General features: G+C 47.7%; 1 protein-coding gene across 4 annotated transcripts; it reads right to left on the reverse strand.

Annotated features, from left to right (window-relative positions):
• Window positions 1-1,686: 1,686 nt before the first annotated feature.
• On the reverse strand, window positions 1,687-26,251 carry SLC25A42 (solute carrier family 25 member 42). 4 transcript variants are annotated; one of them, XM_064497492.1, is made up of 8 exons: window positions 25,879-26,251; window positions 14,016-14,138; window positions 11,862-11,973; window positions 9,500-9,525; window positions 8,489-8,655; window positions 7,693-7,809; window positions 7,057-7,208; window positions 1,687-6,675 (listed from the first exon to the last, which is right to left on the reverse strand). In XM_064497492.1, exons 2-8 carry the CDS (start codon window positions 14,097-14,099, stop codon window positions 6,350-6,352), a joined length of 984 nt encoding a protein of 327 aa, XP_064353562.1. In that variant the 5' UTR covers window positions 14,100-14,138; window positions 25,879-26,251; the 3' UTR covers window positions 1,687-6,349. The 4 variants fall into 4 exon arrangements, with proteins under 4 accessions (XP_064353562.1, XP_064353561.1, XP_025971093.1 ...); XM_064497491.1 differs by lacking the exon at window positions 25,879-26,251 and adding an exon at window positions 23,709-23,807; XM_026115308.2 differs by lacking the exon at window positions 25,879-26,251 and adding an exon at window positions 16,907-17,087.
• Between the last annotated feature and the right edge of the window lie 100 nt (window positions 26,252-26,351).

A 26,351-nucleotide genomic window follows, 5' to 3' on the forward strand; every position in this document is an offset into this window, starting at 1 on the left:
CGGTCGGGGCTGCTCGGAGAAAGGGAGAGGGGCGCTGATCCTGGTTGAGGGCCTTGTAGTGGTCTTAATTCCCCCACGCCAGGGGCAGGGATGGGGCGGCAGCCGTGCGCCCCACGGTAACGGGGCTGATGCAGCCAGCCGCCTCCGGCTGGGTCCTCAGCCCCCCCAGTAACCCTGGTAGCAGCCCCTTGGCAAAACATTGGGGGGAATTTCCCCATTGGCAAGAAATTCCCCTTTTGGAGGAACCAATAAATGGGCGCAGAGCAAGGAGGGTGCCAGCTCCGGCAGCACCCTCGCCCAGGGCTGGGTGCAAGGGGAGATGCCCCAGGGCGAGGGTGCAGAGGGACTTGCTCCAGCCTGCACTGCCCCATTAGGAGCCGGTCCCACTGCGCTGATGGCTCATTTATCCGATTTTCCCGGAGCGCGTGCGGGAAGGGGCCGGGGCCCAGCGCCCGGGGAGGCGGCTGCAGCAGGCGGCGGTTGCTAGGGCCGGGGCTGGCCGCACTCAGACATGCAGACGGTTCCTCCCCGGGGATCTGCCCAGACATGACCCTCTCAGGCGGGGACAATGACAGATAGACTAGCCGAGAGCGGCAGACACATCCACAGGCGCTGGAGTTGGGCGACATCAAATGAAAGGAGAGATTCCCCCATCTTCCTCTCCCCAGAATTATTTTACCCTTCGTTTCTTCACTTTATGTTGAATATGGGCTTTACTCCACCAAGGACCTCCAGCAGAGAGGGGAGCAGCTGGGACCAAGGGGCTGTTTTGTGCTGCACAGGCTGGATTCAGGCTCCATGGGTGCCAGGAGCCCCTGCGGTGCCCCAGCCTCTGCCCTGCGTCACCCACCTCCGATGCTGCTGCACCGCTCAGCGAGAAACCCGGCCTGGGGAAGAGGCTTTGGCTGTAGCAGCGGCTCCTGGAGGTCTCCCTTCGTGCTCCGGCAGGGAGCAAGGCGGCGATTCCTGCCTTCCCACCTCATTTGGATCCCAAACGAGATCCCTGTGCTGTCCCTCCTGCCGGCCCCAGGCCACGCTGCGGAGCCCAAACCAACCCAGGTGGGTGAAGGTGCCCCAAACTCCACCGTGCACGGGGCGCTCCAACGCCGGAGGCAGCCCTGGCTGGCAGGCAGCGGGCAGGTTGCTGGAAGGGCCGTATCTGCCCTTGCTGCTGAAACCTCCCTACCCTGCAAGGAGCATAAAACGGCAGAGCACTGCAGTGTCACATCTGTGCTGGACCTGAAATACAGCCGAAGGCACTGCAAGCCCCGAGGGCAGAGCAGGGCTGAAGCGCAGCCAGGACCCCCAACTTCTGGGGAGCCGCTGGGCCATGCCTGAGCCGACAGTGCCACCTGCTGCCATTGCGCGCCGGGGACAGGGACAGCAGCGGCCTCCCTGGGGACAACCCCAGGCTTTGAACCAGCTGCAGAGCTCCTTCCCTTCTCCCCACTTCCACGCACTGACGCGGACGCTGCGGAGGGAGCTCCGCGCGCAAGGGACCGCGTGGCTCAGCGCCGCGGAGGACGAGCTTGGCAGAGCCTCGCGGCGCAGATGAAATCCTGGTCCCTTGCTTGCTGCCAAAGGGAGGAAGGCAGCAGCTTTAATCCGCAGATAAATCCACCCAGATGCGCCAGGCCCCTCTCTCTTACGAGCAAAGTATAACAGGAGACACCCTCGGAGAGCCTGCAAAGTCAATTAAATTTTTTATTAAATATACATCCTCTCTTGGCACAAATCTTAAAATATATAAACATTATATAACAAAGTGTCTTCACTGCAATAAAATAGAACTCCAGATCCAAGAAAAGCAGTCAAAACTGACACGCACACATACACGCACACATCGATGGTGAGGACACATCTCGACAAAAGGCATTTAACAGTGTTTGTGCTAATATATGCATAGACCACACAGGCAGCGACCGGTGCTGGGAATCCCCGCACCACATGGCATGGAAGAGGGAAACAGGGGTAGCGGGAGGAATCAGCCCCTGCAATGGAAAGGCTGTTTTGTAGGAAGGCCACCTCCTTTTCTGGGTCCATACCATCCACGTAGCTCCCTGCAGAGCTGAGGTACCCAGCAGACGTCGCAGAAATGGCACGGAAACAATCACACCCGTTTCCGCTCCTACTGCCCACCCACGACTGGCCCCAGTCTCGCTTGCGGTTGCCACAGTGCTTCTGCTGAAAGTTTCCTTTTACACCTCACCTGTGTTTAAGTTAAAGACACCATGGGATGAAGATGGCAGCGCCCAAGTCCTTTGAGGGCGAAGGCTATAAGGAGAAGTTTATGGAAGTACCATCATTTTTCCACAGAAACTATGAAACTCTGCTTTTGAAGAGCAACCATGGAGTACCAACACATATTCCAGCCTACACCACACTGGCCATCCCATGGCTCTCAGTGACTTCATGCCTCAGGAGGCCATGACTCCTCTCCTGATCTTCCCACCATGGTCCTGCCAGCACCAACCAGCCTGCGCCTTGGTGGCCCTGTGCTCCTGGGGAAGAAGCAGAGGTCAGCACAGGGCACGCAGCGCAAAGCGGTTTGAGAGAAGCCGGCTCGGGTGCCGCTTCTCCTGTTCCGTAACCTACCCTCAGTGTCATCCAGAAGGACCAGCTCCCCCAGAGTTATCCACCAGTAAGTACCACTTTCACAGAGCACAGTGGGCATCGCACGGAGGTACCAAAAGAAGGAGAGCACAAGAAGCAGCAGCATCTCACAACGTGCGGAGAAGGGAAGGTGCTAGACTGGACAAGTCATTCGAGAACCTTTCAAAAAATCTTTTGCTCCAGCACCTAGTGCCTTTAACTTGTTGCCCCCAAACACAAACATCCTTGCCTTTGAGTAGGAAGCCTAGGCGGGCTGTTTCAGGAGCAGCTATCAAAGCTGCACTCTTGTCAGTTTGGATGCATTTCATTGGACCTGATTTTCTTGAAGTGCTAGTGCAGGACTAAAGGTGCAGAAGCAGGGAAGGAGAGTAGACAACAAAGAAGCACAGGTTAATGTTTGGCTGCTAATGCAGTAAAGAACAACGAGACACACGACTTCAAAATAAAAGCAAGAAATTTGAGAAGAATAATATGAAAAATTGGGGAGTTTAGGATAGTTAAAAAAAAATCTAAAGAAAAGATCTAGAGAAGATTCCTGCTAGACTTGCCTTCTTTCTTAGAGCTAAAGGCCATTGACCAAGAAGGTCAGTACACAGGCACCCTCCTTTTCCAATCAGCGTGCCCAAAACTCCTCAGGCACTAATTCCAGGCAGCAGAGAGATGTGGGACACGTCTCAATTCATGCAAGGATTAAAAGAAGGGAAGAGAACACTCTGTTTCTCCTCTTCTACATTCAAATCAGAGGGAAAAAGAAAGCTATTTAAAACACTCCAAAACAAAGACGCACAGTTACTCTAAACTTTTGCCCAAGAAACGAGAGCACCAAAATCATTGCAGACTGAATTCAGATCCGTCTCTGAACAAGCACTCAGTCTGCAAAGTCTGGAAAAACATGTTTGGCTAAAATTTCACTGAAGTACAAATCAGGTGCAGCTGCTAATTAAGGAACAACTTCTCTGGAGCCAATGCTCCCAAGTCTGCCGTGCTTCAAGTCTCCTTTCTCAGCCCCCCCCCACGCTCTGGCTGCGAAGTGGGTGATGCCAGAAGGCTCTCCCCAGGGTCACCCAGCAGAAGCTGCATCCTCCACAGGCTTCACATTCGTTTAATGCATTAACTGCAATCCGGACACGGAGGAAGGTACTCTGTGCAGATCTGCCCTCCCAGTCAGTCCCAGACAAAAACCTAGTCATCCAGTGTAAATCCTTGCTCAGTCAGGACCCAGGAGGAATCAAGCCACCTCCGTTGCCACAGGGGTTCGGTGATGCTCAACAAAAGACAAGGTCTGTTGCGTCTGCCTCTGAGCTGACCTACCCCACTGCAGAACAAAAGAGCCCCCTCTAACCGAGGTGCCACAGTTCGGCTTCATCTCGTGTTCACACAGTACCCACCGGCTCCTTGGAAAGGACTGCTCCTTGCACTGGCAGCCTCCAAGCAGAGAGAGAACCTGGAATGGATTGCACAGTCGGACACGCATACGCGCACGTACACACGGAGTCAACTGCTGACGCTCCCAGCTGTTGTCTGTACCTCACTTCTGTGGTAAGACGCAACTGTCTTAACATCTCCTCACTGGGCCAGACGTGATAAAGACAAGAGCAGAAGTAATTGGCTTCTCCATTGGAGAAAAAAAAAATCGTCGCTCTTGCAAAGGACTAAAAAATTCACCCATATGAAAAGAACAGCTGATAATCCTCCATTAGCAATGGGAGCAAAAAGTTTACAGAATTCGTGGCTATCATCTATACAGACTTAAAAAAGACAACACCTAACATTTCTTTAACTACAAGGTAAATCAGTGATTGCAGTCAAGTTTCACAACGGAAATAATCATTTGTGGGCTTCGAGGCAGAAATTACTGAGGTTAATACCCTGCCCATCCACAACCATTAAAGTATAATTGATCCCATGTGTTCTGGGAACGACATGCATGCTAATACTTCAGTATGCTGGCTCTCCACCATGTCCGCAAAATGGAAGTGTAGGTGCTTAATTCCTAGGGAAATATTTGGCATTAGAAGCAAGTTATGCTCCAAAGAACAAGTGCAAAGACAAAAGAAAGGAGAAAGCTATTTCTACCAATTGTGCAATTACCTTCATTCCCATTAATAAAGTCATGATACAAGGCTCAAACTACAATGGCTAAAGTATATACACCAGAGAAGGACAGCTTTTAAATCCTACCTTATTTTTCTTTTACATGTCACCTCCCTTCTGTACGGATTCTGTCAGCTGGGATTTTAATCTTGGCTTGTGGAATCTGATCCTTGAGAAGTCTAAAGTTTGTTCTGACCTCTCTTGCCCTCTAAATTTAATATAGGAATGGAAACATAAAAGAAACCCCCCCTCAAATCTCCATTTCCCTAAAATTTATTGACTTAAAATAGAAATGCTGAAAGGTTACCATTCATTTGCAGATTGCAACTGGAGATGATTGGCACTATATATTATTTCAGAAGAGTCAATACTGGCTGCGGAGCTTGTTCTCCTGAGGACATTGTTGGTCCAGAGGAACTCTAACAATAAAAGCAAGTGGTCTTAGGTGTGGACTAATGTACACGGGTGATACAACCTACACAGCAGGCACCAAAAGACAATGTTGTTTGGAAGCACGGCCAGCAGCTTTAGTCAACCGCTATGCTGCATTCATCAGACATGAACAGCCTTTCAAGATAGATTAAGTCTGCATCACGTGTGCATCTTTGAGTTGTTCGTTCTCGCATTGTGGATAAAGCAGCAACAATAATACTGAAGGAAGTAATTGCTTAAAATTGAAATACATAACACCTCCTCTTCTAGTCTAGGGCATCATCACTACAAACTGACAAGTCCCTCAGAAAATGCTGCCTTTAAGACCATGACAACAATGAAGGGTTCAGATGGCCCGAAAGCACTACTGCAGTTTGAGTCAACCCAGTTTGTGAGCCCAGGCCCAGCCCCTCGTCAGCGACACTGACAACAGACATGAGAGTTTGATTTACAAAACTGCTCAGAACTTTCCTCCCCTGCTGTCTACAGTCTTTGGTAATCTCAGAGGGACACTGCAAACAAGGGACATTTTATGCAACTCAACTCAGAAATGAAAAGAACATTTGAAAAAGGGCAGCATTTCCAACCAGAGCTCACAATCAACTTTCAGAGTAAAAGAAGTGACCTGGACCTGTCAAATCCTGCTATGTCCTGTTTCAAGGAGACCAATGCTTACAGGTCAGAGGAATGTGGAATTCCCTGTGCAGATTAACTGGAATATTGCACTTGGCAGACTGCCTCCAGCTAACACATGTGCAGTAACTAAGAACTGTCTACTAAGAGCAGCAGTCGCTTTCCAGATCCAGGGGCCCATTTGAACAGCACCGAGTCTTCTCTTTCATCATCCACCACTCTGTCTGCCCAGAGAGACCAGGTGAGGAGCCAGAAGCAGCACGTGTTTGTTTGAGAGGCTCCACTCCTGGTATCAAAGAGCAAAGCAGAAGGATGAGACAGCTACTCTAGAGGACACAGCTCTGCAGAACTGTAAGAAGAATTTCAGTTAGGAAAAGGTTAGTTTCAGGTCAAGGTTTCCAAACAACTCAGAGGCTCGTTAAAAAGGAAAAACCCAACAACAACAACAAAAGAAAAAAAACAAGAAAGGTAAGTTCTCAGCTGCAGGAGAGCATGTACAAAGTGAGGGAACGCTAGCATTGCTCTTTGTACACATATGCTGTACTTCTCCCCAGCAAGGGCTGTGGGGATTAAGCTACTACCTTTCAATGTTAGTGCTGTGCTGTAATTTACGGAGAAGGATCTGCATCAGGTCAAAGGTTGTAAAGCTTATTCCCACTGCAATCGGCCCTTTGACCCAGTTCATGCTGAGTCCTTTGTACAAGCCACGGATTAGTCCTTCTTCTCTTATAATCTCCTGCATGGTGAGAAGGATGGAGCTGTACGTGTGTCCCATAACCCCCGCCGTCTGCATTCGTCGGCGAACCACGTCCAGGGGGTAAGAAGCCGACTGGCCAATCAAGCCTGCGCAGGCACCAAACAAAAGCCGCTCCGGAGGGGATGGCTGAGATTTCCCACTGTGATCTGGGAAAGAGAAAGCGGCAGAGTAGAGAAAGCTTCTCGTAACAAACACATGATTAAGGTCGAGTGGGCTGAGAGCCAAAGAGAGGACCGAGTGCCAGAACTCCTGAGATTTTGTTTCCAACTCAGTTGTTAGCTGACCAGCAAGTCCTTCCACATCAAGGCATCCCTCTGCAAGACTGAGATGCTGCTCTTCTGCAGCTTACCTCCTTCAAAGTCTGGAACTGGAGAGAGGGAGGCACAAGGCATCCTCCACAAGCACTGAGCTTAGCAGCTGGCTTCAAGGCCAGGAAAAGGTCTTGTATCACAGAGTGCAAACATCTCAAATTGGCCAAAAGCCTACACCATGTCACTAGAAAACGAAGAAAACAAAGTTGCCTTTACCTGCATGTAGTTTCTTCAGCGTCTCGTAGGTGAAGAAACTAAGCCCAGCATATGGAATCACTCCAAGGATGGTTGGTGTAAACCCTCTGTACAATGTCTTCAATCCTTCCTCCCGGGATATTCGGATGAAGACATGAACGATATTGCTGTACCTAGCACGTGGACACAGGAAAACAAAACTTGGGCTGGTTAGTGGCTGCACACACTGGTAACACTTGCAACAGGACTCTGGAGGATCAGCAATTAATTTGTCTCTGAGCACATCAAACAGCTCAGAAGGAATTTAAGCCTGTCTGCAAATGGAGAAGCCATTCACCAGCTCTCCTACAGTCCTATCACACCATGCTATCCTGTCTGCTAGAGCTCTCCCAGAGGGTGCTGTGCCAGCTGGCCTCCTAGCAAGCAAACACAGAAGTTTTACTAGTGAGGTCTTTCAGTATCGATCTCCTGCCAGTCCCGGCACTAACCAGGGCTCTGGTCATTTAGTCAGTGCTCAGACCCAAGCTGTAAAAGGTTTATTACGCCAAAGGCTCCGAGCAAGAAGTGACCCAGAAAATGGCAATAAAGTCATCTGACCTTAAAAGAAAGCTCTGCATTTGTTTGTGGTGCTTGTACTTGCTTTTGTTAGGCACTTACATCTCCTTCGGCGTGACAGCCATTCGAGCTCGAACCATATCCAAGGGGTAGGTTAACATGGCAGCCGTTGTGCCTGCCAGAGAGCCAGCAATGAATCGAGGAAAGGGTGTCAGCGCTCTAAAGTAAGGTGAGAGAAGAGATCAAACAGATCACCTGGAGATGGAAATACTACTTGGCTTCTGAGCATGGCTCTACTCTATCAGCTACTGAATCCCTTCCCTGCCTGTGCACTGAAGAGAGCTGGGTGGGTGGGTAGGGGGAAGGTGGGGTGGAAACGGTTGTGGTTTGCCACAACTATTCAAGTCAGAGGCTTAGAGAAAATCTCTGTGGAGGACAACTAGCCTGACTGGGGTGTCTCAGACACTACGTGCCCGAGAGCAAGAGGCTCAGGCCACACGCACAGAGGATAGAGGCTCAGATATCAGCGCAAGGCTGGATCTTGTTGCTTCTCCTGCAAAGAAAAGCTCTTTGTTTTGCCTGCCCACTCTCAGCACAGGGAAGCGCTAACTCACTGTCTAGGCCACTTCTTGCTCACGCCTCCAGAAGATAGGGTCTTCTCACAAAGATTTCCCCTGGCCAAGACTGGAAGCTCATCCCATCGCTTAGCCCCTCACACACCCTGTTCTGGAAAGCCACCACAAGAGGGGCCTGCACAGCTCTCTGCCAACTGAGCTTCCAACTCAGCAGAAAGCCTGCACGACGCAAAGAGACGTGCTCCCTCCCTACAGTCTAGAGTCCCACAAACTGCTCCATCCTCCTCTGCTGTCACAAGGACCAAAGCCATGCTGCGTCTTACTTTCCCTGGAAGCCGTAGTAACTCCCCAGGAGCTGCTTGTACTCTTCGTGCGCGCAGAACTGAATGGCAGCATAAGGGATCACACGGACCATGGTGGCCGAGTTCCCTCGCCAGAGACTCCAGAAGCCTTCATTGAGGTAGGTGCGATAAATCAGCCTGTAGGCTTCCTGCAGGCAACGGATCAGAGGTCAGACAGGCAGATCATGATAAGAGGGAGTAAAAACAATAGAGGGGGGGAAAGGTGACCCAATAGCTTAACCTCTCCCAATCCTCCTTCCCACCCTACCCACAGCAAGCTGGGATCAGATGCTTACGCTCACACCCCTGACTCCAGAATAAGAGAACTAAAATCACTTCTTTGGGGAGACTGAATCAGATACATTAGAGCAAAAAAGAACCAGTCAGGAAGACAGTTTTACATTCAAGACAGCATCTTCATTTTCTCTCTGAGGGCAAGGCACAGAGCTGGACTGCTGTTTACAAAAACCACTTCTCAACCCAAATTAATCTTCTTAGTATAAGACAGAAACATTTGGATTATGCATATTAGCACAGCACACATGGAGCATCCACAAGCACATGCAGCAAAACATTCAGCAAGCCACGTTAGCAATCCGCTCCCAAACTCAGATTTCCTGTAAACTTTGCAACAGTTCCAATAGCGGTGGAGGAAAGAAAGCAGCCGCTGGGGAAGGCGGCCTAGCAAAATGGCCCAGAGCGATGCCACAGCGACATTTACTGTCCATGCCACAGGTGGAACCTGGAGCGTGAGTGAGGACTGAGGCTCCTCTGTGCGAGGCGCTGGACAAACATGTGAGGAAGAAAAAGCACTGTCCTAAGGAGCATTATAAACAGCACTGCGTCCAGTCTTCCTCTCTATGCGCTTTCACTCTGAGTGCAGCCAACAAAACCCAAGCGAGAAAGTTCAATACAAACAGAGGATGCTTTTAGTACTATTACTACCATTAATCAAACATGTCAAGTCAACAGGAGACAGACACATCGCCTCACCTTGGCAGAAAATCTTTTCGAAGACACTAAAAAGAAAAAGTGAGCATTAGGTCTTGCAATACATTTAGATAGATCAAAGAAACCATACAGGCATTGTTATCTAAGGAATAAAAATAGAAGCAAAAGAATTAATGCAAGAAAAAAATAGAGCTTCTTTATAACAAACAAAGATTTTACCATAGATAGGAGTTTCCAAACTCTCTTTAGCAGATGAGAACTTCATTTCTCTATCTATTGCTATGAAAATGCTCAATCTCTGTCACACTTCTTGCTCTGAAGCACTAAAAAAAAGCTGATTTTAGTAGAGCACCTCCACGCACTGGTTCCAGGCTAATGCCAGAATCCAGCAAAGAGCAGAGGCTCCATGCAAGGATGGTTTCATCCTAACAAAACTCAGATGAGCACTCAGTCTTTCTCCTTGCATCCAACCAAATTGACAGCATCTCTTTAACTATGTAATACACACAGCACTTGGAAGCAAGATTTATTTGGCACACAGCAACTGCGTTTTGTAACATTCCTATTGCAGGAAGGAAACCCAGACTAGAACCGAATGGCAACACTAATGAAACATGGTTCCAATTAAGTGTCTATTGCACTTTCTTTCAAATTCCTTTGAGACTTGTAACCTCTCAAGTGTATCAATCACATGCAAATACATTTTTCACCACACGGCTCCTTTATGCAATCCAACACTTTTTTTCCTCTCTCCTTTTCTTTTTTTTTTTTTTTTTTTTCCCTACTAACAGCGCCTCAATAACCAATTGCAGCTAGCTCTGCAAAGGAAAAGAACTCTTTTCCCTTCTCCCACAGGAAACTTCTTCAGGCTCTCACTCAGGAACAACCTCCCTCGCTTGTACAACCCAAGGAAGCTGTCCCTCCTCACAAACAGGGAAGCCACCCTAGAGTAAAAACTTTTAGGAGAGCGAGAGAGTAGGAAACCCAGTAGATACCAAGACACTAGTCAGAACAGGCAATTTTTAATCATATCCTTTGCAGTGTATTTAACATGCCAAACCAAACAGGATTTTTTATACAGTCTAGGCCTGTACAAATTAACGGCGATTTATACGGACAGCTGTTGACTCACCCCAATTCTGCAGTTTCCATCTCACCTCTGATCCTGACATTTCCAACCTTAGATGAACTACACTGTTTGTTCGGGTGAGAAAGCACAGCACGTACTCACTGCTGCCCGAGCATCTGTTCACAGCCTGCAACTCCAGCCTGCGGCCACCCCCGGCCTGAGCTCCCGATGGCTTGAACTCCCTGATCTCCCCATTACGCAAAGGATGAAAATCATGTCACATGAAAGTCAACTTAAAATTAAATCTCATCCAGGGATTAGATTAAACCTACCCAATTCATTTAATCTGGAATGTCAACCACATTTAAATTCGTGGCCTTGCCAAATGTCTACTGTATTAACAGCCTGCACTCTTCCCTTTGGGACACTTAATGCAACTGACAGCTCTCGCACTGAAACAAGAGAACTGAACTGAGCCCACGTTGGGGCTGAATCCCAAACCCGGTTAAATGCATGAGGATTTTCTATTCAAATCAGCTGAATTTCATTTCCAGTTATACACTTCTAGTTTATGGGTTCCAGAAAGGATTTTGTAATACAAAGCTAGGTATGCCAGCTTCAGTGTCTCTTGCAGCAGTTTTCATAATTAACTTCAATTCTAAACCAAAACAATTTAGCTCAAATACAATGCAGCTCTTACTAGAAAAGCCTGTGTACATTTGAGCAAGCACATCCTGGCATCCAGTCTGTAGCAAGAATGAACTCAAACACCTTAATTCCCTCCTTTCAGTTTCACATCTCCTTACATTCCTCCTCTAAAGAAAAAGGAAATTGCACAGCTTTTCTCTCCTTGCCAGTTTGCTTCCCCAAACTGAACAGACACAGAAATCCAAAGTGTTATCATTCACCTCCTTAAGTGTAGCCTTTACAATGTCTTTTTATTGTACACTCCAAAACACCCCCTGATGTCAGAGAACGCACGTGGCCAGCCAGCACGCACGAGCCACGATCATCTGTCTCTAAGCAGTCAAACGTGCAGCTGCATTACAGCGAAACAGCAAAGCACTTGCTGACTACCATGGGAGCTGAATCCAATAGTACCGGCCAACTACACAGCTGATTGACACCTGCAGTAATCCTACCAAGAATCAAACAATAGGTTTTTAGGCTCAATTCATTGTGGTAACATCACTATTCTGTCTGCATCATGCCAGGTCTCTGCACGTTGGAGGAGGGCAGAGCACTGAGAACGGGCTGGGTGAACAGATTAGAGAAGCTGTTTGGATTCTGCTAACAATAAAGTAGGGCTACTTTGCGAAAGCCAGCAGGACTTACCTTGAAACATGATTTTCGTCCTATCCAGTGGAGCTACTGCTGTTTTAGCAACAGCACCGGCCAGTGCACCAGACATCAGAGAATTGAGTACTTTCTTTTTCTCCTGTGTTCCCTGGAACAAAGCATCGTTCAATGTGACACAGTCAGCCCTAACCAAAAATTGTAATGTTTTACCTTTGCTGCAACATTTATCCTAGTCGAAGGGCTGGGTCAGCCAAACCCAGGTGTGGGCACCCACACTGTGCTGCAGCCGAAGTTACACTTGCGAACAGAGCTCCGCAGCAAACTGATCACCTGCTCACTTTTCTCGGGGTACAGTGCAATATCTCAGTGCTGCATTATTCTGAGTTGTTTTGTCATGTTTTCTGCAATAACTTCTCTGTCCTTCACAGCCCTGTGTAGAAACATTCTCTATCTGCCAACATAGCAGGTTAATGTGCTTCGGGCTCTTTCCCGGTGCTCTGCTGCTGTCCATCAAATAGCGCCAAGGCACAACTCTACTGAAAAACTATGTTTCAGCTGGCTTTTCTACAACACTCACACCAACAGCAGCAGAAAGTAGCCTAAACAGCCTAAGAAAATGCCAGTATCACTATTTGTGATCTAAACCATCTACAAAATGGAGTTTCCAGCACTGGAGAGAGAGAAAGGTGCAGAAAAATACTTGCAAGGGGACTCTGAAAACACCTTGAGGGATTATTAGTATATAAATGCTGAAAAACAAATAACAAAGTAACAACGTTACAGCCCACATTAAAATGAAACCTAAATGTTAGCCCATACCATCGCCAGCCAGATAAGCAAAACTACGCTCAGAGCATACACAGAGGTAAGAAACAACGTGTACACACAGGAGATTTGGACTACACCCCAAAAAAGCCTTCTGAACACTCGGCTAAAGAGTTGCCTCCTCCCTCTTCTGAGGGAACAACAATATGCTCTAGGGATCTTGCTTCAGCTTCCCTTCGACATACGTGAAACAGCAACTGGCTGTTTTCAGATGCTCAGTTTCTTTGACAAAATCCTTTCACGAAAGAATTCAGACAGCTAAAAATCAATGCCAGCATTTTGGAAATGTCAACATTCCCTCCAAAATGGCAAATTCCAAGCACAGTAAATTACAGGTCAGGTCACAAAGAACAAAGATTACACTTGTCTGCCAAGATACAAAGTTCCAAAGTCAGCCACCTCTTCCATGCACTGTTTCTTCCCTATTAACATTTCTAAAAGTTATCTCCCTATCTCCTCTTGATTTAGGCATGTGCAGAAGGTAAATTTCTTTCTTGCCCTCCTAGTTAACATGTGAGCCTTATTTCTATGCTGTCCCCAAGATCCTAAGAATAAAACAAGACAGGTTTCCCACTACAATAAATGGAATGGAAGTGTTTTTGTTATTGACATTCCTGCCACAGCTCATATTTATAAACCAGCTATCTTGTTGTAACACACAGGCAGAAAGCAAGTAAAAATCTTGAAATCTAACACCATGAAGGTTATGAACTGAAAGACAAGTCAAGACAAGGCCTAAGAATGTTAACTGTTGATATGCTTTGTGTTTCCATGGAGAAGACAAGGGAGTTAACACCTTTCTTTTCTCAGGCTGTTTCACAGCTAAAAAGTTTTTTTGTTTGTTTGTTTTTTTAAAGGAAAACTTTGTTCAGTTCAATTTTCCCTTCCAGTCTTTGGTGCTAAATGTAAGGGCAGCTATGCACCAGGGTTCAGGCAGCACTGTCTGAATTTCAGCTTGAGTTTTGGCTTTGAAGCAGTTTCATCTGAGCAGAGATCCTGACCTAAGCCAGAGCAAGGTTCAGTGTCACTTTCTCTTCCAGTGTTTCTAAGAGGGAGCAGAGAAACCAAGACTTCTGACTATTCCCAGCTCTGCCACTAAAGACATAACAAGACATAACCTTGAACAAGGAACACAGCCCTGCCTGCCCGTCTGATGTGAGCTATGCCCGACCTCTTCCCGGAGAGCCCAGACTGCTCAGCAAGCCTCAGAGGCAGCAACGGCTACACAGCACACGGTTTGCACGTACACGGCAGCTCGTTCAGGCCTCCACAGCTCAAATCCCATTTAGATGCTTCTTTGGCAGAGCAGTCACCCAGCTCCCCTCTCAAGCCCTCTGCATACCCCAAGCCACCTCCCGCTCTTACCTCTGACGGAAGATGAGTCGATATAATTGGCTCCACATCCTGCCGCTTGAAATCCACTTGACCTTCTCTCACACCATTACCCATACCAGTTGCACTTACAAGTGGGCAGAAGGGTCACGGCTCCTAAATTGAAAACGAGAGCAGAGTAAGAGTTAGTGTCAAAAGCATCAAATACCCAGATCATAAAAAGCTTGTACAGGAGGGAAGAGAGACTTACTCCAGAGGCCATTTCAACAGCAAACCCCCTATCCCAAGCACCCAGTTGAAGAGCATTTCCAGAATCCTAATGCTATTTCTTCCCTTTGGGGTACAGGTTTGGGGGGAGGGGAAAGGAGGGGTGCTTTGGTGCTATCTAAAATTTGTGTCACTGATCATCACCATTCTTTCCTACCCCCGAGGAACTCAGCTGCAAGGTGTATCAGCCCTGGCAGGGAGACTGAAAAGCAGTCCATTGCATCTCTCCCTAGCATGTACTTCCATTGCAGACGTGACACTTAAACACCCAGGCTCGTGGGGACAATATCAAAACATGCATAATTTCCAAGACTGAAGCATCAGATTCTGCCCTGTCCTCTTCCATCACTTACAGCGAGGATCCCAGTTGCTACTCAGTCTGACTGCGCAGCATTTAGATATGGGAGAAGACATGCAGAAATTTAAAACCCAGGCATGGAAAATGGAAAAAATAGTCACAGCAGTATCTCCAGAAAGCATTGCATAAGCAATCGGAGGCTATTTTAGGAAACAGAGAGATCCAATGCCTCACACGTGCCATAAAGGCTATTTTGATGATGCTGGCAATTTGACTAAAAGCAGCACATCATTGACTCCAGAACTCCATTTCTCCACAGTTGCAACGCACATGTGCTCGTAGCTAGTGAATCAGCACAGTTTGCACAGATGTTTCTTGCTGCGATATATGCTCTCATTTGCCTCATGAACGGAAAGGTCAGTCTAACCTTAGCTACAGAGTATAAGTGCAGAGATAATACTTAAATAGCAGCTATTACTTTGGCATCTAACTTTCTAACATTTCTGCTTTTATGATTTGAGTTTTCCATCCTCTAATATCCAAAAATGAAAGAGCTAAAGTTTGAGAAACTTGATTGAGCACAAAAAGGAAGCCTCCCCAAGCAAGTAGATTGTTTTGAACCTATTCACAAATGGGGTATAACTATAAAGATCAGTTTTCTAAGCAACAAGACTGCTCAAGTAGTCAAAGTTTCCCATTTCATTAGCTTCCTTTCAAGGCAGGTGATATTAGGAAATTTGAATTCCTGAACTGCTCTCCAGTTCTGCCACAGCCTTCCTGCATGTCCTCGAGCAAGTTGCTTCATCTCTGCCTCCATCTGATGCCTAGAAAACCTGCGGCACAACAGCTTGCTTACTTGGAAAGCACTTCTTAAGACTTTTTTTTTTTTCTTTTTAACAATCTCTAGATGTTACATGCTTGTCAGCACCTTTCATACTTGCTGACCTGTTTTTTTTTCCACAACGCTCTCATAAATTAGTGCCAGACTTCACTTTCAAAACCCCTTGGTTGCAGCAGAGATATTAACGCAAAGCCAGAGACAGTTCAGCTTTGTCTGTATTCGTGCATGACCAATTTGTGATGATGAAGCTATGCATGACCCACGCGCTCACTTCGAGGGAGGACAAACACGCCCGGGTATCTTTAATGCCAGACATCGCTATTGCTAGAGCTCTGGGAAGACACATATCAACGTGTTTACAACTCCTACGGGTGTTTTCGAAAAGAGAAGCTCTCAGGATGTTACTCAGAGGGTAATAACTCAAAATTGTAATGAAAGACAACATTTGAGAGTCCAAAGCATAACCTGAACAGCAAACAGTACCACTGTTTGCACTTACAAAGTTTTATAGTGGGAGTTTGGTCAGATTGGACCACACAAACTAAAATTCTCCTGAGGAACAAGACGGAAGACAATTCATAACACTACAGAGCAGAGCACTTCATTATATTGTTCTGAAGAACACAGTCTGTTCATCATTTCTAAATACTATCTGCAGTCATTTCCTTTCCTTCTCATCTCACATACCTGAAAAATTTATCATTAAAAAAAAAAAAAACTTTAAGCAAAAGCACAAAGAAATCAGAGGAAGAAATATTATCCCTAGCTATCTCAATTAAAGAAATGTAGGTCACAATATCAGATTTATCTCTGCTGAAAATAAAACCACAAAAATAGAAGTCATGCTGAAGAGCTTAGGAATGCAACACACAACTTGGCTTTAAAACATGATTTTGAAACATGATTGAGAAAAAGATGACTAAAATGAAACAAGTCTGGAAATTCTAAATACTAAAATGATGTTATTAAGCCTGGACTCATTTTAGAATATGCACACGCCTAAAGATGATACCCACTTACTCAACAATATTCTCTTTGATCCTGTTCAGAGATGTTCTTTTTAGTGCCCCGATTTTAACGCCCTGATCTTGCAAACACCTGTCTCTGTATGCTTAATTTTGTACATTAAAACTGCCCACATGCTCTACATAAATGCAGGCCTGAACTTGCAGAGGCTTAAATGTAAAAGCAGCATTTAGTATTTTTATTCACATTTCCTCTCTGCAAAGCAATGCAGCTATATTTTAGTTTGGAGCTGTGTTGAATCCTTACTTAGCTGAATCACTGACTTCTGGCTGCTATGACCAGTGATGCACACGGGAGCCACAGAGAATAAAGTTTTGCTTGAAAGATTCAGTGTGAATTTGTAGGGCCTGGCCATTAGAAACCAAGCATTACTTTGCATATACATCAATCTGATTTGTTCATGAAGTCACCCACAGAAACCCAACACGGAGCAGCTTGACATTTTTTAAAATCCTCGTATTTTGCACAGCCTCGTACACAGTCATCACTTACGTTTAAGAAGCCACAGTAAACAGGAAAACAAAATAGACAGCTGCAAATTAGATATACTCCTTATAACACATTTCTGTGTTACTTAAATTGTAGCTACACGAGTCCTTGCCACACATCTGGATCCAGACGCCTCAGGACTATATGCCATACAGCTGTAGAGTAAAACACTCCCCATCTAGGAGAATACATAAACAGAAAGCAAAACTTCTGATCAAAACGGGTTCAAAAGTTAAGCGAGTTTAATGAGTAACACACTGCGCTTTTACAACAAAATTCCTGGTAGCTGATTGAAAGTACAAAGTACTTATTCCAGCAACCAGTCTCAACCCTGTCAAAAACCACTGCCTGCAATGCTGTCATGCTAATTCGGAGTCTTGTGATTTAAGCTTATTTACCAAACTGCGAAACAGGGCAGCTCAAGCCCTCCCTTCTGGCAGTGGCGTCTTAGACAAACTCAGAGGAGCTTAGCTGCGGCGATCTCTCTTGTGATGGTCCTTCAAGCCCCAGGATTCCTTCGAGGTATCCTGCCCACTGCCCATGCTCTAGTAATTGCAGAAACAAGCTCCCTTCCCCGCGTACCTCTGGATGCGCAGGATACGCTCTGCACATTAAGAACTAGAGCACTGTTAGTCTTTCCCGTCCATTCTCCCAGCTCTCTCTAGCGGCGCTTAATGAATACCTGAACAAGTTCAATCAAGCTGTCAAATTGACTCTCTGACAAGTTAGACGCTCTGCTTTTCTTGGCGGTGATTTTGATTAAAAGGACAGCTGAGACAGAATCAAGTTATTCAGATGATAAAAGCGAGCTACTAGGAAGAATGTCGTGCAGGCAGGTACCAGTTCATTGCCCAAAGGCAGCGGAGGAGAAGACATTCAGAGAAAAAGCTCTAGCTCTCCAAGCCTGTTGCAAACCCAATCATGATGCAATTCTGGCCATTTGATCATATTTTAAATTACACAGTCTTAATATAATTAGTTTCTCAGCCAAAGAACCAATGAGTTTCAAAGACTGACATCACAACTAAGGAATGAGGCCAAATTCTCTGGTTACAGTGTTTAAAATCACACTGCTAAAGTGAAGGTTTGCAGATTATTATACATTCACTATTTAACAAATTTTGCAATTAAACCTTATTTAAAAGGTGAACTTCACATCATTAAGACACAACCTCCACGAAATCCCTCCTGCATGCCTTTGGCCAAGCAGCAACATTTGTTCCCACTGCAGACCAAGGCTCCAACTTCCAGGAACGGCAGGCGAGAGGGAAGCAGTAGAGCTGGTTTGCTCCCAGTCATATTTGCACAAAACGCGCAGCGGATCGGGGAGGAACACACACTGCCCGTCCACTCCACCACTTCAAACATCATAACCACTCCCAAGCTGCCAACGGCCTTGGCAGAGCTCGCACTACCTGTTCTCAGCAAAACACCTAACCTACAAAAACAGACCCAGTCGTGACAGTTTCCACATTACTACCGAGCCGGAAAACAGCAGCAGCCTGGGCATCCAGCCCGGAGACCAACTTGCAATATGTCATTACTGAAAAACATGTTTGCCTGATATTCCCTAGTAGAATTTAGACCTGTCACAAAACACTAAGATTTCAGAAAGAACATCACCTATCCAGCAAGGACAGGACAGATACTGCAAAGCAAACAGTCAGCACCGTCAGCTATCAGAAAACAGCTGCCATTGGCGTTCAAAGAAATATTTGCCTTCTCCTTGGACAGCCCTGGTAGGAATTATAAAGTAGTTTATAGCCTTGGATGTGGGAGAGTCATGACAGGCAGGTAATGGCAAAACCACACAGCTTCAGCAGGCAAGAGCTGCTATGACTTTATGCCACATGGAATGCACCATTTTTGTGAGACAGGCAGAAGAAACGAAGCCCTGCTACCTGCTTCTCTTTAATCACCACCAGAAATGAGGATGCTTAACTGCTCCCGAGGTGACAAGACAAGGAATATGCAGCAGCTTACATCGTTTTCATTCAATAATTGGGAGTTGTGAGTAGGAAGCTTCGGTGATGAAGGAAGATTGCTGCAGCCCTGGCAGCAATTTCCTTCCACTAAAATGTGAACTGTAAAATAGTATTAGTATTTCTATAGCAAGCATATCCACATGACTTTCAACCTGGAGCCCTTCACAAGTTTACCAGGACAGAGTGCAACGGCCACCCCAGAAACAGCGCTACAAAAAGCACGGACTGAACAATGACACACAAAACAATAGAGAGATGCTGCATTAAACCAAAGCTGCAGATGCATTCAAGATGAGGGGCTTACTGAATGAAGACAGTATATTTAGATTTTCACTTGCTTATACTTTCCAAAGATCTAATAATTCTAGTACGAGTAGCAAGATTTCTGTTTTGCCTCTCATAGGTAGACGTTTAAATATCTGTTACAAATAGCGTCCCAGATTATAACCTTCTCAAGAAGGAAAGCGCAGATTACTGTGGACTGTATAGCTCTGTCGCAATTAAGGGCTTGCAGGCACTACTTTGATGAAGTCGTAGTTCACCTTTGGGGCAGAATTTCAATTTCGTACACATAAAGTTACTTGTGTAACTCCATTCATATACACCAGCTTCCCTCATTACTCAATAGCTACCTAGTTCCTGTTTGTTCTTTTTTTAAATGCATTGTTAACAGCACTAATGAAAGCATATAATTAAATTAGGAAAAAAGAAAACTGAAAGAGTTCCCACTGAAATTTTCACACGTTTTCCCAGGGAGACTGAAGTTAAACAGTACCCAGGGAAGTCACTCAATTACGTTCCCTTCAACTGTTAAACTGAGCAATTGAGCCTGACAGAGAAAGAGATTTGGTAAGAGCTGAGATTACTGCAGCCTTAAATTCACCCTTGGAGCAAAAGCATCATAGAAAATCACAGAAAAAAGGGCTGAAATCAGACTCAGAGCAGGGGGATGAACTACATAACTAGATGGCCCCTTGAGGTCTGTCCCTGCCTTCCAGTTTGATTAAGCCATTAAAAAACAAAAAGCAGATATGCCCTGCAGACTCAGCTCTCTTCAGTCACACTCATCTTTCAGTTACATACAAATTTCATCCCAAAACATTAGCTATGAATAGTCCACAGCACTTCTTCCTTCTAAAGGTCTGCACAGAAGCTGTTAGCATAATTCTAAAGAATCATTGACAGCTTAATTAAAAGATTCACTAAATGACGCTATCTGGAAGAGTTTAATTCTTTACATGCTTTCTTAGCTCTGAAGCACAAGATAAATATTCCTCCCGCCTCACTCAGCCAAACACAAACTCAGGCCTGCCAGTAAAACTGAGGATAAAGATACAAATTCTTTGCATGGTTTTAGATTATCTGACTTGAATTAAGCCAGTTGCTGAGGACTGAGAAATGGTTATATCTAAAAGCCCTGCTAACGAAGCCAGCAGTATTATTCAGAGGAGCCCAGGAGAGCTGTATTTTGAACTAAGCTTGGAATGCATGAGCCACAGACCAGAGGAAATCTTGGCAAGAAAAAACAGTGCTTCATTCTTTAGTTTCTGAAAGAAGAGTGCTGCTGGGAGCACCACAACAATGCTTTCCACAGGCAAAAACTGAAGACCGGTTCTTAACTGCAAGACAGATAAAGTTATCTGAGAGGGAGTGGAACAGTTAAACAAGAGGACAGAGTTACAGAGTCCCTCCGCCAAAGCCGCTCAGCTCGGCAGCCCACGATCACCTCCCTCCAGGAGGGGAAGGCAGAAAAATTAAGCGTCTCCCCAGCTTGAATCCGTCCCTCAACAGTTATTTCTCCCAGAGGTGCAGACACAAGGAAATGACAGTTAGTAAAATATAACATATATAATATAAATCTCTCAATCAGCAAGCCTCATGTAGGCCCACGCGAATACAAGCTTTCCTACCAGTAGATTTTAAGCCTATTCACCTTTATGTCACCCTAGGCATACAGGAGGTCCCTGAGTAGTAGAAGGGCCCAGCACAGATGGAATATTTTAACTCAAACTGAGATTATTCGGAATACACACAACTCTTCGTCAATACCTGTGCAATTCTTGCCAGGAACTATTTCAACACAGTCGCAGATTACAAGCGCTAATCTAGAAAAACAGCGTTTTAAAATGCGTCAGGCATGAAAAAAAAAGGATAAACATTAACTAAAGTCTTCCATCATTGAAGAGGACAATCTACAAGTGTCCCAAGTAGGTGCCACTGCCTAACAACCCCACTTTTCTGCATTGCATACGTGGAATATTTTAAATGCTAGAGCATGAGTTAGTCACCTCCTATCTGTTGTACTCACTGCACCTAAATTGTACAAATGCTTAATGCAAAAGTTAAGCATCCATTCTGCTTGGCCAGAGCATTGCAGACACCCCTCACAGCAACTCAGGCCTAGCAGAACTAAAGCGTGACACAGACACACCTTCATTATTCATCGCTATGTACAGCAGCAAGGACTTGCGGATTAAAAGCATGACAAGAGACCGAAGAGCTCCTGAATTCTCACCCTAACTCCAGCACTGATGTATGTTGTGACCTTGAGTAAGTTGTTTGCATTTCAGTTCACCCTTCCACACAACAGGAAGAAATTACCTCCCTTCCTAAGGCAGCTACCAAGAATATCTATATATCATTGTGAAAATGGAAAACAGCACTGCATGTTAGGTATTAGCACCAGTCTCACTTAAGAAAGGTACAAACCTAAGTGCATCTTAGTACAATTAGCAGAAAAGTTATTAGAAAAAAATATTTCTGGTTCCTGAGCTTTTTTTCTTACAGTAAACCTGTCTGACCTGTACCAAGCCCATCTGCTTCAACAGCTAACCCCGCACTCAGGGCTGCATTGGTGCTCACCTTACACTGGTATGTAACTCACATTATTGGTGCTCACCTTACATTTCCTGTAACCTCATCACAGTAAGGTCAACACACCAAATACGCCTGAAACATCCATCTTCACTTGAGACTGCCTAAGTCACGGTACTAACTACAGCTGCAAGCCAAGCAAAAACAGATTATCGTAGCTTCTGACTCACGCTGCTATGCTATCAGGAGAGCTGTAAAGCTAAGTTTCCTCTGCCCGAGGCGATCACTGGGGCTGGAGAGTTCCCGCTGAAACACAACACCAAGGACAGTCGGGTCCTCCCCTCCAGAGCGGCTCGCCCCAAGACCAGCATGCAGAGGTCCTAATTTTGATTTGCTGGGGGAAAGGGAAAAAGTGTCAAGTATCCACAGCTCCAGTGGGATGTGAAGATGCTTGGAGTCGCCCAGAATCTAGCCCTGATATTTTGGACACCCAGTCATACGATTATTTTTACATACATTCACTCACAGGTTGTTAGCGTGATTATACCAACCCTCTGGCACCCTTATTATGCAGGCTCTTTCCCCTCAGCTGTTTTGCAACACCCACAGACATCTCTTCTGTTCCTTTACACATACACCCTTCTCCCAAACTAGAGCCATTTAAAAAACAGAATGTTTTCAAAACACTCTGAATTCATCAAACCACACACAAAAAAAAAAAAAAACCCTCAAGGGCACACAACCTCCAGAAAAAGCCCTGCTGTTAAAGTTAATGGGACCATGAAGCATAAGGACGCGACAAAAAGAGTCCAAGTGACGGTGGACTCCAAACCTCACGCTACGCAGTGAGCCAAATTAACAGCCAACAGGAAAAAGATAGTCAACAAACACATCTTTAACTCCTCCAGACTTCACGGGAGAGCAGTTTTAAGGTCAACAGAGTAACTGCTACACGTTGGGTATGGCGAGTTACACATTCCTGTGCAGCAGAAAGGGGGGAATAGCATCTATTAACACTATACCATCACTTCCAACATTTCCCATGTCGTTTTGTCTCCAAATTTAAAGCCAATCTGAGATGCTTCCTCTGTCTCCATATTTTAAGCCAAAGCCGGGAAGGTCACCCCTGCTCAGTAACTTTTTGCTTACAGTGGGCTAAGATAAAAAGAGACATTCAGACATCAGTATTTAACATCTTGCAAGCCCCCGAGGACCCACCCCTCGGCAGAGGGACGCGAGCTCACGTCGTTTGCAGGTTCACGTCAGCTTAAAACAAAACTCAGAGCACGCGTTAAGCGCACACGTGGGGAGACGCGCTCCCCAGAACACGGCTCTGGGAACACACTTCGAAGGGAAGGGGAGGCCACGCTTGACACGCGCGCTGCCCCGGAGCAGCGGGGCTGGCTGGTAAGGAGGGGACAGGCAGTGGGGCAGGCAGGGCATGGGGGGAAGCCGGGCGAGCAGCCCACGAACAGGCAGGCAGGGGGTGGGCAGGCGGGCTGCCAGGGACAGGCGGGGGGGCAGTGGGGCAGGCCGTGGGGCGGACAGGTTGCCCGGGGGCAGGGGAGCGGGCAGTGGGGCAGGCAGGACAGACGGGGGGCAGGCAGGCTGCCCGGGGCGGGCAGGGGGCAGGCCGGGGGGCAGCAGGCCGTGCGGTGCGGGCTCCGCAGGCAGCACGGAGCCCCGGGGCGCGGCGCCCCCCCCCCCTCCGCGGGATCGCGCGCGGGACGCGGCCGCAGCCTCCCGCTCGGCACCGGCGCTGCGGAAGCAGCGGCGCCGCCTCCCTCTGCCCCCCCCCCCGCCCCGCCCCGGGCCGCGCGCCGCGGCGAGGATTGAGGGGAAAAAGGGAGGCGAATCGGTGAAAACGGCGGTGACCCCGCGGGAGGCCGCGGCAATGTCACCCGGCCCCGCGCGCCGCCGCCCGCGCAGCGCAGGAGAGGGGGCCCGGCGCGGCCCGCCGCCGCCTACAGCCCTGTCAGCGCCCCCCGGGCGGCGGCCGCACTCACCGGCTCCCTCCGCGCTCGGCGCCGCCTCAGCCGCCGTCTCCCCCGGCCGCCAGGCCTCCCCCGCCGCCCCCGCCGGGGGCGGGGCCCGCGCCGCCGCCCGGCCAATCGCCGAGGCGGCGGCCGGGGGCGGAGGCGGCGCTGGGCGCGCGGAGTGGCTGCGCGGCCGCAGATGGGCGGCGGCGGCGGCCAATCGGCGCGCGGAGGGGGCGGGGCGAGGAGGGGGCCCGCGGGAGGGGCGCGCGCGGCGGCGGCGGCGGCGGCGGGGCGCGCAGAGCCCGCGCAGGAAGCGCGCAGGCCCCCTGCGCGCGGCCCCGCTCCGGCCCGGGCGCCGCCGCCTCCCCCGGCTGCCGCGCCGGGCCCCGCCGTCCCCCGGGGCAGCGTGCAGCGCCCGGCGCACGTGTCCCGCGTGGCAGCGTGCCGCGCCCGGCCTGCAGCCGCGGCCCCGTGGGGCTTTGGCAGGTGACGCCAGGCCTGTCCCCTGCTCCGGGGCCCTGCAAGGGCACCGCCACGCGCGAGCAGACCTGGCCGCGATGCCGAGCTGCGAAACGGGGGTTTTCCCCATGCTCTCAATGGCATTGGCAGCTGGGGAAACAGAGCTCGTACGTGAGCGCAGCAGCGCTTTCCCTTTGGCATCCACCTTGGATGATTCTGGTTGCTTCGGCCTGAAAACAGAATAAATCCTGATGGGAGGAAAGACGGGAAGAAAAAGCTTCCCCTTCCCCAGTCCCCTGCGCCTGAAAGGAGCTTCGGCCAGACTCACTCAGCAGAGCCCTCAGACCCCACGCTGACGAGAAAATCCCTTTCACTGAACCCCTGCAGCTTCCAGGAACCAAGTTATCACCCAGCCTCATACCTGCTCTGCCCTGTGAGCTTCCTTCTCGTTATGGGTTGAGTCATGTCTATAATCCCTGCTCAGCTGGGTGAGAGACCTGGAGGAGGTCCTCCAGCGTGAAACCACAGCCTCCCCTCCGCTCTTACTGAAGGGCGTATTTCTTTTCTGTAGTAGAATGAAGTAGACATTGTTTCGGAAGTAATTGGTCTGCTGAAACAATTTGTCCTAAGTAGGAAAGGAAAGTTGGTTGGGCAGCCTGTATTCTCCTGGGGGAAGGATCCTGGACACTCGAGCACTTGTAACACATGGGGGAAAAAAATATCAATGCACCAGCCATCCTTCCAGCCGCACAGGACCCCATGACTGACACGAAAAACAAGGAAGACTGTAGCTGCCAGGAGAAGCACAGCACTATGCCAACACTTGTTTAAAGCAGAAGGAAAAGCAATGCAAGCTTTCCTGTCCTTGTGGGGAAAACCCGCTTTCAATTCCCTCACAGCACCATGTTCAGCGTTGGTGCTCCTTCTCTCCCCTCCCAGAACCGCTGGTGGGGCAAAGCCAGAAAGAGCCGGGCTGCATCAAACGCACCCCAGGGCGATCAGGCTCTCTCCGACACAGGGCACTCACGGCACTTGGTAACTCAGGGCCTCTCCATCAGCTTTTCTCAGCTGCTCTGCCACAAACAAGCAGGGCACTTCACGGGAAGATCTCAGCTACGAGGTCAGGGCAGCGCACAAACATACCAAGCTTTTTACACAACAAGAACAGAGAAGGAGACTTAGGCAGCCTCTGCTCATATAAACACTGCTTGTGGGATTAGCAAGCATGCCTTTGAAGAACACATTTACCTTTTTTATCTGCCAGGAGATAACGTGGGGCTGCAGCAGCATTTACTTACAAACTCAGCAGCAAGACATTTTTTACCACCTTTCTTTTCCTGTCTCGAAAAGGCTCCATAAAGAGCTGACTGTGCTTAAACTTTTTTATGTTTTATAGGGTCAACATTTCTACAGAAACTATCACATTAGAAAAATACTGATTAAAGCAAAAAGTAAGTAACAGTGCAGGAGGAAGACTGTATCAGCACCCAGAGCAGAGCTGGTAACAACACAGCACAGCAAGAATTAGGAAACACAGGCACACAGATGCCTTTTGCTTAGGCTCCAGAAGCTTTCTGGATGTTCTGCCTCTCCTGTTTTGCTTCCAAATCTGTACTTGCCCTCAGTCCATGAGATGCACAGCCGCTTCATTACAATTAGCAGCAGCGCTCTTGGCTTCAGGGGAGTGCTGCCCTACCAAGAGCCCCCCAGAGCTAGCTTCCCCTTTGGTGGTACTCACTGTGAGTTTGTCCCTGTTTTCAAAATTACCATCTTCACTACCAGGCCCTGACTTGCTCATCTCACCGCAGAGGAACATAACCTTTCCTCCTGGAAGCAAATGGTAACATAATAAGGTATGCTGATTTGGGCCTTACTATTTGAATTCCTTACTTCACATTTTTTTAAAATGTTATGTTTACTGAAAATCCAACACAAATAAGCAACACAGAATATGGTCAGTAGTAAAACAGCAGTAAAATAATAGTTAGTATAAGAACAGTAAAATAGGCAGAACACATTCACTAACCATGGGATCCCTCCTCATCCATCCCATTACCAGATCAGGCTACTAGCCTCCATTGCAGGGAGCAGAACAAACCAGAACCAGCTGCCATAGTATGTACCAAATTCCTATTAATAAGATCCACTTTTGCTCTTACTGTATAGAAAAGAGCACATGGGAACAGCCCTGTTCTGTAAATGAGTAACATA

Source organism: Dromaius novaehollandiae, chromosome 25 (genome assembly GCF_036370855.1).
Source record: "Dromaius novaehollandiae isolate bDroNov1 chromosome 25, bDroNov1.hap1, whole genome shotgun sequence".
NCBI lineage: Eukaryota > Metazoa > Chordata > Aves > Casuariiformes > Dromaiidae > Dromaius > Dromaius novaehollandiae.